At 36.9% G+C, this 13,537-nt stretch overlaps 3 protein-coding genes across 3 annotated transcripts; 1 reads left to right on the plus strand and 2 right to left on the minus strand.

The window, feature by feature from the left end:
* Nucleotides 1–2,685: 2,685 nt before the first annotated feature.
* LOC127507710 (melanocortin receptor 4-like) lies at nucleotides 2,686–3,564 on the minus strand. Its single transcript, XM_051885009.1, has one exon. It carries the CDS (start codon nucleotides 3,562–3,564, stop codon nucleotides 2,686–2,688), a length of 879 nt encoding a protein of 292 aa, XP_051740969.1.
* Nucleotides 3,565–5,019: 1,455 nt separating this feature from the next.
* Nucleotides 5,020–5,898, plus strand: LOC127507711 (melanocortin receptor 4-like). The gene has a single exon (XM_051885010.1). It carries the CDS (start codon nucleotides 5,020–5,022, stop codon nucleotides 5,896–5,898), a length of 879 nt encoding a protein of 292 aa, XP_051740970.1.
* A 4,159-nt stretch (nucleotides 5,899–10,057) lies between these two features.
* Nucleotides 10,058–11,242, minus strand: LOC127507712 (melanocortin receptor 4-like). The gene has a single exon (XM_051885011.1). The coding sequence runs from the start codon at nucleotides 11,240–11,242 to the stop codon at nucleotides 10,364–10,366; it is 879 nt and encodes a 292-aa protein (XP_051740971.1). The 3' UTR covers nucleotides 10,058–10,363.
* Between the last annotated feature and the right edge of the window lie 2,295 nt (nucleotides 11,243–13,537).

A 13,537-nucleotide genomic window follows, 5' to 3' on the forward strand; every position in this document is an offset into this window, starting at 1 on the left:
GCCTTTCCAGATGTGTAAGCTGCCCATGCCACATGCACTCATGCACTCATGCAACCCCATACCATCAGAGATGCAGGCTTCTGAACTGAGCGCTGATAACAACTTGGGTTGTCCTTGTCCTCTTTAGTCCGGATGACATGGCGTCCCAGTTTTCCAAAAAGAACTTCAAATTTTGATTCGTCTGACCACAGAACAGTTTTCCACTTTGCCACAGTCCATTTTAAATGAGCCTTGGCCCAGAGAAAACGCCTGCACTTCTGGATCATGTTTAGATATGGCTTCTTTTTTGACCTATAGAGTTTTAGCCGGCAACGGCGAATGGCACGGTGGATTGTGTTCACCGACAATGTTTTCTGGAAGTATTCCTGAGCCCATGTTGTGATTTCCATTACAGTAGTATTCCTGTATGTGATGCAGTGCCGTCTAAGGGCCCGAAGATCACAGGCATCCAGTATGGTTTTCCGGCCTTGACCTTTACGCACAGAGATTGTTCCAGATTCTCTGAATCTTTGGATGATATTATGCACTGTAGATGATGATAACTTCAAACTCTTTGCAATTTTTCTCTGAGAAACTCCTTTCTGATATTGCTTCACTATTTTTCGCCGCAGCATTGGGGGAATTGGTGATCCTCTGCCCATCTTGACTTCTGAGAGACACTGCCACTCTGAGAGGCTCTTTTTATACCCAATCATGTTGCCAATTGACCTAATAAGTTGCAAACTGGTCCTCCAGCTGTTCCTTATATGTACATTTAACTTTTCCGGCCTCTTATTGCTACCTGTCCCAACTTTTTTGGAATGTGTAGCTCTCATGAAATCCAAAATGAGCCAATATTTGGCATGACATTTCAAAATGTCTCACTTTCAACATTTGATATGTTATTTATATTCCATTGTGAATAAAATATAAGTTTATGAGATTTGTAAGTTATTGCATTCCTTTTTTATTCACAATTTGTACAGTGTCCCAACTTTTTTGGAATCGGGTTTGTATTTTGATGAAGCATCTGTGAACTTTTTTTACATTTTAGATTTCTCAGTTTTTATGTTACATACATTGTTTTACTTTATATATATATATATAAATAAATAAATAATAAATAATAATCAAGACATACCCACAGGCTCAGTTCATCATATTGTTACAAAAAAAAACAAAAAAAACAAAAAAGCAATAATGCTACATTATTCAGCCTTGAGGAAATCCAGGAAGGGCTGCCACACGGTTTTGAATTGACGATGAGATTTAAGCTCAATGGAACGTATATCCTCCAGTTGTATGACATGAAACAGTTCACACAGCCAAACTTTAAAACATGGAGGGTCTGAAGATTTCCAGTTTAAAAGTATTATTTTTTTTTAGCAAGAATCATGCCCGTCAATAACGATCTTTGCTGGAAGATTGGAAAAGTTTCCAATGTCTCTGAAGATCCCAGAATTGCAATTCCATGGTCCGGTTTAACCTACTTTTGGAAAACTTTTGAGAAGAAGTCAAATATAGCAGTCCAAAAATTAAACAATTTAGGACAAAACCAAAACATGTGTGACAAGGAACCTTCTTTTGTTTTACATCTATCACAAATTTATTGAGCAATCTTGAATCTTCCCAAGACTTTCATTCCAAGTTTCATCAGATATTTCTTTATCAAAATCCTTGGCCCATTCTTTTATATACTCTGTATTCACAGGCAGTTGAAAAACATTAACATAATAAAACATTTTGAAATGATTATCATACTTTAATTAGAAGCTAATAGAATTAAAACAACAGTGGATAAAAAAGTACATTGCCTTTTGTATACATTCAGAGAAAAAGCAAATCTCTCCTCACTCTTATAGCTTGTATATACAACACAATGTCCATCTCGGCACTTTATTATAGGCCTTCAACAAGTTAGTTCATAAGAAAGTGAAATTAAATAGCCTAAGCAATAATACATTTGCCCCCAAAAAAAGCTACCATTTCAATCAAGACATTGTACAACAGACATGTCAAATGGAAAAAAGGGCAGGAAGAGTTGCCTGACTTTAGTTTATTTTAGATTTTTCTTATGTGCATATATATATGTGTGTGTGTGTGTGTGTGTGTGTACACATCTCTCTCTTTATATGTATATATTTGTGTTTTAGATTTACAAATGTTTAGTGAATATTTAAAATGTAAAAGTCCTTTTGCTTGTGACATTATCTTGAAGATCACTGCTACATCCTTTCTTTAGTTTTCTCCACAGTCTGTGGGTTCACTCTGAGAAGAGATAAAGGAGAGCTTTTTCCATAATATGCCAAACATGTGAGTGCAACAGTTTCATTTAAAGAAAACATGAAAAGGTTTTACTTTGATAATCGGGAAGAGCAAAATAATGGGAGAAAATATGGCTATGAGGATTAGCTTAATCAAAAAATAAATGAACTGCAATCGTGGGTTTTATTGTAGATCGCAGGTTTGCAGCACCACACCTTTATACTCTTGAATTTCCATGACTTTTCAAATCACTCGTCATTACTCCATGAGGATTTCATTTATCATTTTATAGAGATTGCACTCAACAATCTAGAGCTGATCATAACTATATGTTCACTATAAAACACTTTTCCTTAAACTTTTTTCCATGACATTTCTAGGCCTAAATCATTGTGATTTTCAAATTCTCCATGAGAACACTAAAGTGCATGTGTGTTTGATTTACCCTTTCATTCTGCAGCATTGTGTTCTCCAGACTTTACTTAGCAGGGTGCTCCTGAGTGCAGTACAGCCCCTGATATACAATAAGGGTGTGATGATCGCATTGAGACGTGCCAAAATGCGCACAGGGTCTGTGCCATCATTTTTAAACGGATAGCATGGGGTCCCCCTAAAAGTACACACAATTACATGAAGAAACAATGGCAACCACGCGATCAGAAAACACATGGCCACTATTATGATGAGGTAAATGGACGCGCGCTTGTTGTCCCGTTCCGCGCTCGGCGGTTCGCGTTCTAGCTGAAATCTGGCGATGAAAAACAGCTTGAAGTTCAAGCCAATCATGATAATGACGGTGAAAAAGTTCGCCACAAAAGTACCATAGCCCGTTACTGTCTTAGCGACCCCCATAGTCACCAAATTATTAACCGCCACAATCAAAAAAGCATAAAGCCAGTAGGCCAGAATCACCAGCAGGGTTCTGTTTCGGGTCATGCGCTGCGAGTATTTGAAAGGCGCTGAGACCGCGTGGTAACGGTCCGCCTGCGCGGCCAGAATCGCCATATAGGACAGACCCAGAAAAACGGGAGCGATGTAAAAAGTGCGAGTCGGAGAGTCATAATAATCGCGTACATCCAGAACTCCAACATAATAATACGAGACGCCCGAGCAGATGTCACTGAGACACGTGCTGAGCATGTACATGAAGCGGTTCTCGCTGCGCAGGGATCTGTTCATCATGATGGACAGAAACACGGACACGTTGAAGAAAATGATGGCGGTGGCGTGAATTACGTTGAAGAGAAACAAAAGCACGTTCTCGAAACTAGTAAGAGGCAGCACGGTGCCAAGACCCGCACTACTCTGAGAAATATTCATGAGCAGTGAGTGTCAGTAAATGTTCATGTAAGAAAGCACAACCGTCGCTGATAATGACAGCTTGTGGTAAAAGCGCGGGATTTAACTGATGCCCGCGCGAGGGGCGTTTTTCAAATGAGGAGGAGGACTGTCAGGGATTCACGTGAAAGTTTCTTAGAAACTGTTTTCAGGCCTTTTGAGCGCACATACATAACAACGAGTTTATCAAATACAGGTGCTGGTCATATAATTAGAATATCATCAAAAAATGTAGTATCAAGTAACATCTAAGGAGTCATATCATTGTTAAATTTTCCAAGTACTGATTTTAGATTACAATTCATACTATTACTGTGACTGTTGTTCTTGAAAATACTTTATCTGCAGTAACTTTTTGGGCTGTAAATGTGTTATTAAAATGTAATTTGTAATTACATCAAAAACGTGACGTGATTACATAATGTACATTACTTGTAATGCATTAATTTACTCGTTACATCAGAAAAGTAATCTGATTACATTATGCATGTTACTTGTAATGCTTTACTTGTAACCTGTTACTTTACTCATTACATCAAAAAGTAATTTGATCACATAATGCACGTTACTTGTAATGTGTTACTTTACTCGTTACATCAAAAAGTAATCTGATTACGTAATGCACGTTGCTTGTAATGCTTTACTCATTACACCAAAAAGTAATGTGATCACATAATACACATTACTTGTAATGTGTTACTTTACTCATTATATCAAAAATGTACTGATTATGTAATGTGCGTTACTTGTAATGCATTACGTTACTCGTTACATCAAAAAGTAATCTGATTATGTAATGCACGTTACTTGTAATGCGTTACTTGTTACATCAAAAAATAATCTGATCATGTAATGCATGTTACTTGTAATGCCTTACTTTACTCGTTACATCAAAAAATAATGTGATTAGGTAATGCACGTTACTTGTAATGCGTTACTTCACTCGTTACATCAAAAAGTAATGTGATTACGTAATGCACGTTACTTGTAATGCGTTGCTTTACTCCTTACATCAAAAAGTAATGTGATTACGTAATGCACTTTACTTGTAATGCTACTTTACTCGTTACATCAAAAAGTAATTGCTGTGTTATTACTGTATTATGTTTAATACTCTATCTCTTCAGATAAAATCAAAAACGCATACTGTCCACTCAAGTGGACATCTGAAAATCTCTAAATATATTTAAGTCATTTATTTGTTTGATTTTTAACTTTTTTCTATTGCATTTCATTACTCATGGTTATGTGCGCTCATATCTATGTGCAAACAATTAAAAAAACAGGCCTGAAACCTCCAGGAACCTGTGCCACGTGAGTCCCGGTGAGTTCATTTTAAAAACGCCCCGCACTCGCGTCTGAGTTCAGTCGCGCGCTCTCATCGTGAGCGATGTCTGAGCTCCATTACACCTGCGTTCACTGATACTTTGATCACTCATGAATATTTCTCAGAGTAGTGCGGGTCTTGGCACCGTGCTGCCTCTTACTAGTTTCGAGAACGTGCTTTTATTTCTCTTCAGTATAATCCTCGCCACCGCCACTATTTTCTTCAACGTGTCTGTGTTTCTGTCCATCATGATGAACAGATCCCTGCGCAGCGAGAACCGCTTCATGTACATGCTCAGCACGTGTCTCAGTGACATCTGCTCGGGCGTCTCGTATTATTATGTTGGAGTTCTGGATGTACGTGATTTTTATGACTCTCCGACTCGCACTCTTTACATTGCGCCCACTTTTCTGGGTCTGTCCTATATGGCGATTCTGGCCGCGCAGGCGGACCGTTACCACGCGGTCTCAGCGCCTTTCAAATACTCGCAGCGCATGACCCGAAACAGAACCCTGCTGGTGATTCTGGCCTACTGGATTTATGCTTTTGTGATTGTGGCCGTTAATAATTTGGTGGCTACGGGGGTCTCTAAGACAGTAACGGGCTATGGTGCTTTTGTGGCGAACATATTTTCCGTCATTATCATGATTGGTTTGAACTTCAAGCTGTTTTTCATCGCCAGATTTCAGCTAGAACGCGAACCGCCGAGCGCGGAACGGGACAACAAGCGCGCGTCCATTTACCTCATCATAATAGTGGCCATGTGTTTTCTGATCGCGTGGTTGCCATTGTTTCTTCATGTAATTTTGTGCGCTTTTAGGGGGACCCCGTGTTATCTGTTTAAAAATGATGGCACAGACCCTTTGCGCATTTTGGCACGTCTCAATGCGATCATCACACCCTTATTGTATATCAGGGGCTGTACTGCACTCAGGAGCACCCTGCTAAGTAAAGTCTGGAGAACACAATGCTGCAGGATGAAAGGGTAAATCAAACACACATGCACTTTAGTGTTCTCATGGAGAATGTGGGTCTAGAAAAGTCATGTAAAAAAAAATTTAAGGAAAAGTGTTTTACAGTGAACATAGTTATACTCAGCTCAAGATTGTTGAGTGCAATCTCTACGAGTGACTTGAAAAGTCATGGAAATTCAAGAGTATAAAGGTGTGGTGCTGCAAACCTGCGATCTACAATAAAACCCACGATTGCAGTTCATTTATTTTTTGATTAAGCTAATCCTCATAGCCATATTTTCTCCCATTATTTTGCTCTTCCCGATTATCAAAGTGAAACTTTTTCATGTTTTCTTTTAAATGAAACTGTTGCACTCACATGTTTGGCATATTATGGAAAAAGTTCTCTCATATTTTCTCAGAGTGAACCCACAGAATGTAAAGAAGACTGAAGATAAGATGTTGCAGTGATCTACAGGATGTGGCAAACGCGAACAATATATATTCACTACATATTTGTGAATCTTAAACATAAGAAAAATCTAAAATAAGCTAAAATCAGGAAACTGACCCTTTTTTCCATTTGACATGTCTGTTGTACAATGTCTTGATTTAAATGGTAGCTTTTAATTGGGGCAAATGTATTATTGCTTAGGCTATTTAATTTCACTTTCTTATGACCTAACTTGTTGAAGGCCTATAATAAAGTGCCGAGATGGACATTGTGCTGTATATACAAGCTATAAGAGTGAGGAGAGATTAGCTTTTTCTCTGAATGTATCCAAAAGGCAATGTACTTTTTTATTCACTGTTGTTTTTATTCTAATAGCTTCTGTAAACTAAAGTATGGTAATCATTTTAAAATGTTTTATTATAAATCGCAAATTTATTTAAAAATGTAAAACACTGTATGTGAAATAAAACTGAGAAATCCAAAATGTTAAAAAAAAAAAATGTTCACAGATGCTTCATCAAAATAGTAAAAAATGCTCTCTTTTTTTTATAGAAAAGTATTTATTATAGATGACACTATATGACATCTTGTTCCTGTTCATCCAAAACACTTTCACAAACCTGTTAACCTCCGTTTGCCTCAAATTATCTTTTTTCCGAAATCATAAATAACTCACAAATACAAAAAAATATGCACATTAAATCCTGAAATTAGTGCAATGTTTAGGCTATAAGTTGCACTTTTTATTTACTGTATGTCTGAATTTGTTCAGCTCTACTCATCATCAAGCGCTGGTTTTGTGTGTTAGTAAAAAGTAAAAACTCAAATATCATGCATTATTTCCTCTAATATCATGAATTATACTTTAAAAATAGTAAGTATTTTGAAACGGAAAAAAATATGCCACCTATACAGTTTTGGTCCCACAGTATAGCTTAATTTAGACATTTCTAAAATGTAAAAAGTTGCATTTTTATATTTTCTGACCACCACATCATTGACCTCTATACTACAGGTGCTGGTCATATAATTAGAATATCATCAAAAAGTTGATTTATTTCACTAATTCCATTCAAAAAGTGAAACTTGTATATTATATTCATTCATTACACACAGACTGATATATTTCAAATGTTTATTTCTTTTAATTTTGATGATTATAACTGACAACTAAGGAAAATCCCAAATTCAGTATCTCAGAAAATTAGAATATTACTTAAGACCAATACAAAGAAAGGATTTTTAGAAATCTTGGCCAACTGAAAAGTATGAACATGAAAAGTATGAGCATGTACAGCACTCAATACTTAGTTGGGGCTCCTTTTGCCTAAATTACTGCAGCAATGTGGCGTGGCATGGAGTCGATCAGTCTGTGGCACTGCTCAGGTGTTATAAGAGCCCAGGTTGCTCTGATAGTGGCCTTCAGCTCTTCTGCATTGTTGGGTCTGGCATATCGCATCTTCCTCTTCACAATACCCCATAGATTTTCTATGGGGTTAAGGTCAGGCGAGTTTGCTGGCCAATTAAGAACAGGGATACCATGGTCCTTAAACCAGGTACTGGTAGCTTTGGCACTCTGTGCAGGTGCCAAGTCCTGTTGGAAAATGAAATCTACATCTCCATAAAGTTGGTCAGCAGCAGGAAGCATGAAGTGCTCTAAAACTTCCTGGTATTCGGCTGCGTTGACCTTGGACCTCAGAAAACACAGTGGACCAACACCAGCAGATGACATGGCACCCCAAACCATCACTGACTGTGGAAACTTCACACTGGGCCTCAAGCAACGTCGATTGTGTGCCTCTCCTCTCTTCCTCCAGACTCTGGGACCCTGATTTCCAAAGGAAATGCAAAATTTACTTTCATCAGAGAACATAACTTTGGACCACTCAGCAGCAGTCCAGTCCTTTTGTCTTTAGCCCAGGCGAGACGCTTCTGACGCTGTCTGTTGTTCAAGAGGGGCTTGACACAAGGAATGCGACAGCTGAAACCCATGTCTTGCATACGTCTGTGCGTAGTGGTTCTTGAAGCACTGACTCCAGCTGCAGTCCACTCTTTGTGAATCTCCCCCACATTTTTGAATGGGTTTTGTTTCACAATCCTCTCCAGGGTGCGGTTATCCCTATTGCTTGTACACTTTTTTTCTACCACATCTTTTCCTTCCCTTCGCCTCTCTATTAATGTGCTTGGACACAGAGCTCTGTGAACAGCCAGCCTCTTTTGCAATGACCTTTTGTGTCTTGCCCTCCTTGTGCAAGGTGACAATGGTCGTCTTTTGGACAACTGTCAAGTCAGCAGTCTTCCCCATGATTGTGTAGCCTACAGAACTAGACTGAGACACCATTTAAAGGCCTTTGCAGGTATTTTGAGTTAATGAGCTGATTAGAGTGTGGCACCAGGTGTCTTCAATATTGAACCTTTTCACAATATTCTAATTTTCTGAGATACTGAATTTGGGATTTTCCTTAGTTGTCAGTTATAATCATCAAAATTAAAAGAAATAAACATTTGAAATATATCAGTCTGTGTGTAATGAATGAATATAATATACAAGTTTCACTTTTTGAATGGAATTAGTGAAATAAATCAACTTTTTGATGATATTCTAATTATATGACCAGCACCTGTAGTATAGAGGTCAATGATGTGGTGGTCAGAAAATATAAAAATGCAACTTTTTACATTTTAGAAATGTCTAAATTAAGCTATACTGTGGGACCAAAACTGTATAGGTGGCATATTTTTTTCCGTTTCAAAATACTTACTATTTTTAAAGTATAATTCATGATATTAGAGGAAATAATGCATGATATTTGAGTTTTTACTTTTTACTAACACACAAAACCAGCGCTTGATGATGAGTAGAGCTGAACAAATTCAGACATACAGTAAATAAAAAGTGCAACTTATAGCATAAATATTGCACTAATTTCAGGATTTTATGTGCATATTTTTTTGTATTTGTGAGTTATTTATGATTTCGGAAAAAAGATAATTTGAGGCAAACGGAGGTTAACAGGTTTGTGAAAGTGTTTTGGATGAACAGGAACAAGATGTCATATAGTGTCATCTATAATAAATACTTTTCTATAAAAAAAGAGAGCATTTTTTACTATTTTGATGAAGCATCTGTGAACATTTTTTTTTTAACATTTTGGATTTCTCAGTTTTATTTCACATACAGTGTTTTACATTTTTAAATAAATTTGCGATTTATAATAAAACATTTTAAAATGATTACCATACTTTAGTTTACAGAAGCTATTAGAATAAAAACAGTGAATAAAAAAGTACATTGCCTTTTGGATACATTCAGAGAAAAAGCTAATCTCTCCTCACTCTTATAGCTTGTATATACAGCACAATGTCCATCTCGGCACTTTATTATAGGCCTTCAACAAGTTAGTTCATAAGAAAGTGAAATTAAATAGCCTAAGCAATAATACATTTGCCCCAATTAAAAGCTACCATTTAAATCAAGACATTGTACAACAGACATGTCAAATGGAAAAAAGGGTCAGTTTCCTGATTTTAGCTTATTTTAGATTTTTCTTATGTTTAAGATTCACAAATATGTAGTGAATATATATTGTTTGCGTTTGCCACATCCTGTAGATCACTGCAACATCTTATCTTCAGTCTTCTTTACATTCTGTGGGTTCACTCTGAGAAAATATGAGAGAACTTTTTCCATAATATGCCAAACATGTGAGTGCAACAGTTTCATTTAAAGAAAACATGAAAAAGTTTCACTTTGATAATCGGGAAGAGCAAAATAATGGGAGAAAATATGGCTATGAGGATTAGCTTAATCAAAAAAATAAATGAACTGCAATCGTGGGTTTTATTGTAGATCGCAGGTTTGCAGCACCACACCTTTTTACTCTTGCATTTCCATGACTTTTCAAGTCACTCGTAGAGATTGCACTCAACAATCTTGAGCTGAGTATAACTATGTTCACTGTAAAACACTGTTCCTTAAACTTTTTTTTCATTACTTTTCTAGACCCACATTCTCCATGAGAACACTAAAGTGCATGTGTGTTTGATTTACCCTTTCATCCTGCAGCATTGTGTTCTCCAGACTTTACTTAGCAGGGTGCTCCTGAGTGCAGTACAGCCCCTGATATACAATAAGGGTGTGATGATCGCATTGAGACGTGCCAAAATGCGCAAAGGGTCTGTGCCATCATTTTTAAACAGATAACACGGGGTCCCCCTAAAAGCGCACAAAATTACATGAAGAAACAATGGCAACCACGCGATCAGAAAACACATGGCCACTATTATGATGAGGTAAATGGACGCGCGCTTGTTGTCCCGTTCCGCGCTCGGCGGTTCGCGTTCTAGCTGAAATCTGGCGATGAAAAACAGCTTGAAGTTCAAACCAATCATGATAATGACGGAAAATATGTTCGCCACAAAAGCACCATAGCCCGTTACTGTCTTAGAGACCCCCGTAGCCACCAAATTATTAACCGCCACAATCACAAAAGCATAAATCCAGTAGGCCAGAATCACCAGCAGGGTTCTGTTTCGGGTCATGCGCTGCGAGTATTTGAAAGGCGCTGAGACCGCGTGGTAACGGTCCGCCTGCGCGGCCAGAATCGCCATATAGGACAGACCCAGAAAAGTGGGCGCAATGTAAAGAGTGCGAGTCGGAGAGTCATAAAAATCACGTACATCCAGAACTCCAACATAATAATACGAGACGCCCGAGCAGATGTCACTGAGACACGTGCTGAGCATGTACATGAAGCGGTTCTCGCTGCGCAGGGATCTGTTCATCACGATGGACAGAAACACAGACACGTTGAAGAAAATAGTGGCGGTGGCGAGGATTATACTGAAGAGAAATAAAAGCACGTTCTCGAAACTAGTAAGAGGCAGCACGGTGCCAAGACCCGCACTACTCTGAGAAATATTCATGAGTGATCAAAGTATCAGTGAACGCAGGTGTAATGGAGCTCAGACATCGCTCACGATGAGAGCGCGCGACTGAACTCAGACGCGAGTGCGGGGCGTTTTTAAAATGAACTCACCGGGACTCACGTGGCACAGGTTCCTGGAGGTTTCAGGCCTGTTTTTTTAATTGTTTGCACATAGATATGAGCGCACATAACCATGAGTAATGAAATGCAATAGAAAAAAGTTAAAAATCAAACAAATAAATGACTTAAATATATTTAGAGATTTTCAGATGTCCACTTGAGTGGACAGTATGCGTTTTTGATTTTATCTGAAGAGATAGAGTATTAAACATAATACAGTAATAACACAGCAATTACTTTTTGATGTAACGAGTAAAGTAGCATTACAAGTAAAGTGCATTACGTAATCACATTACTTTTTGATGTAAGGAGTACAGCAACGCATTACAAGTAACGTGCATTACGTAATCACATTACTTTTTGATGTAACGAGTGAAGTAACGCATTACAAGTACCGTACATTACGTGATCACATTACTTTTTGATGTAACGAGTAAAGTAAGGCATTACAAGTAACATGCATTACATGATCAGATTATTTTTTGATATAACAAGTAACGCATTACAAGTAACGTGCATTACATAATCAGATTACTTTTTGATGTAACGAGTAACGTAATGCATTACAAGTAACGCACATTATGTAATCAGTACATTGTTGATGTAATGAGTAAAGTAACGAGTAAAGTAATCTGTAAAGTAACGCATTACAGGTAACGTGTATTACGTGATCAGATTACTTTTTGATGTAACGAGTAAAGTAATCTGTAAAGTAATGATACAAGTAACATGCATTATGTGGTCAGATTACTTTTTGATGTAACGAGTAACGTAATGCATTACAAGTAACGCACATTATGTAATCAGTACATTGTTGATGTAATGAGTAAAGTAACGAGTAAAGTAATCTGTAAAGTAACGCATTACAGGTAACGTGTATTACGTGATCAGATTACTTTTTGATGTAACGAGTAAAGTAATCTGTAAAGTAATGATACAAGTAACATGCATTATGTGGTCAGATTACTTTTTGATGTAACAAGTACAGTAACGCATTACAGGTAACGTGCATTACGTGATCAGATTACTTTTTGAAGTAACGAGTAAAGTAACACATTACAAGTAATGTGTATTATGTGATCACATTACTTTTTGATGTAATGAGTAAAGTAATGGATTACAAGTAACGTAAATTACGTAATCACATTACTTTTTGATGTAACAAGTAAAGCATTACAAGTAACATGCATTACGTAATCAGATTGCTTTTTGATGTAACGAGTGAAGTAATGCATTACAAGTAAGGCACATTACGTAATCAGTACTTTTTGATGTAACGAGTAAAGTAACACATTACAAGTAACGTGCATTATGTGATCAAATTACTTTTTGATGTAATGAGTAAAGTAACAGGTTACAAGTAAAGCATTACAAGTAACATGCATAATGTAATCAGATTACTTTCTGATGTAACGAGTAAATTAATGCATTACAAGTAATGTACATTATGTAATCACGTTACATTTTTGATGTAATTACAAATTACATTTTAATAACACATTTACAGCCCAAAAAGTTACTGCAGATAAAGTATTTTCAAGAACAACAGTCACAGTAATAGTATGAATTGTAATCTAAAATCAGCATTACAAGTAACGCACATTACGTAATCAGTACATTTTTTATGTAATGAGTAAAGTAACGAGTAAAGTAATCTGTAAAGTAACGCATTACAGGTAACGTGTATTACGTGATCAGATTACTTTTTGATGTAACGAGTAAAGTAATCTGTAAAGTAATGATACAAGTAACATGCATTATGTGGTCAGATTACTTTTTGATGTAACGAGTAACGTAATGCATTACACGTAACGCACATTATGTAATCAGTACATTGTTGATGTAATGAGTAAAGTAACGAGTAAAGTAATCTGTAAAGTAACGCATTACAGGTAACGTGTATTACGTGATCAGATTACTTTTTGATGTAACGAGTAAAGTAATCTGTAAAGTAATGATACAAGTAACATGCATTATGTGGTCAGATTACTTTTTGATGTAACGAGTAACGTAATGCATTACAAGTAACGCACATTATGTAATCAGTACATTGTTGATGTAATGAGTAAAGTAACGAGTAAAGTAATCTGTAAAGTAACGCATTACAGGTAACGTGTATTACGTGATCAGATTACTTTTTGATGTAACGAGTAAAGTAATCTGTAAAGTAATG

The sequence above is a fragment of the Ctenopharyngodon idella genome, chromosome 24 (assembly GCF_019924925.1).
Source record: "Ctenopharyngodon idella isolate HZGC_01 chromosome 24, HZGC01, whole genome shotgun sequence".
Lineage (NCBI taxonomy): Eukaryota > Metazoa > Chordata > Actinopteri > Cypriniformes > Xenocyprididae > Ctenopharyngodon > Ctenopharyngodon idella.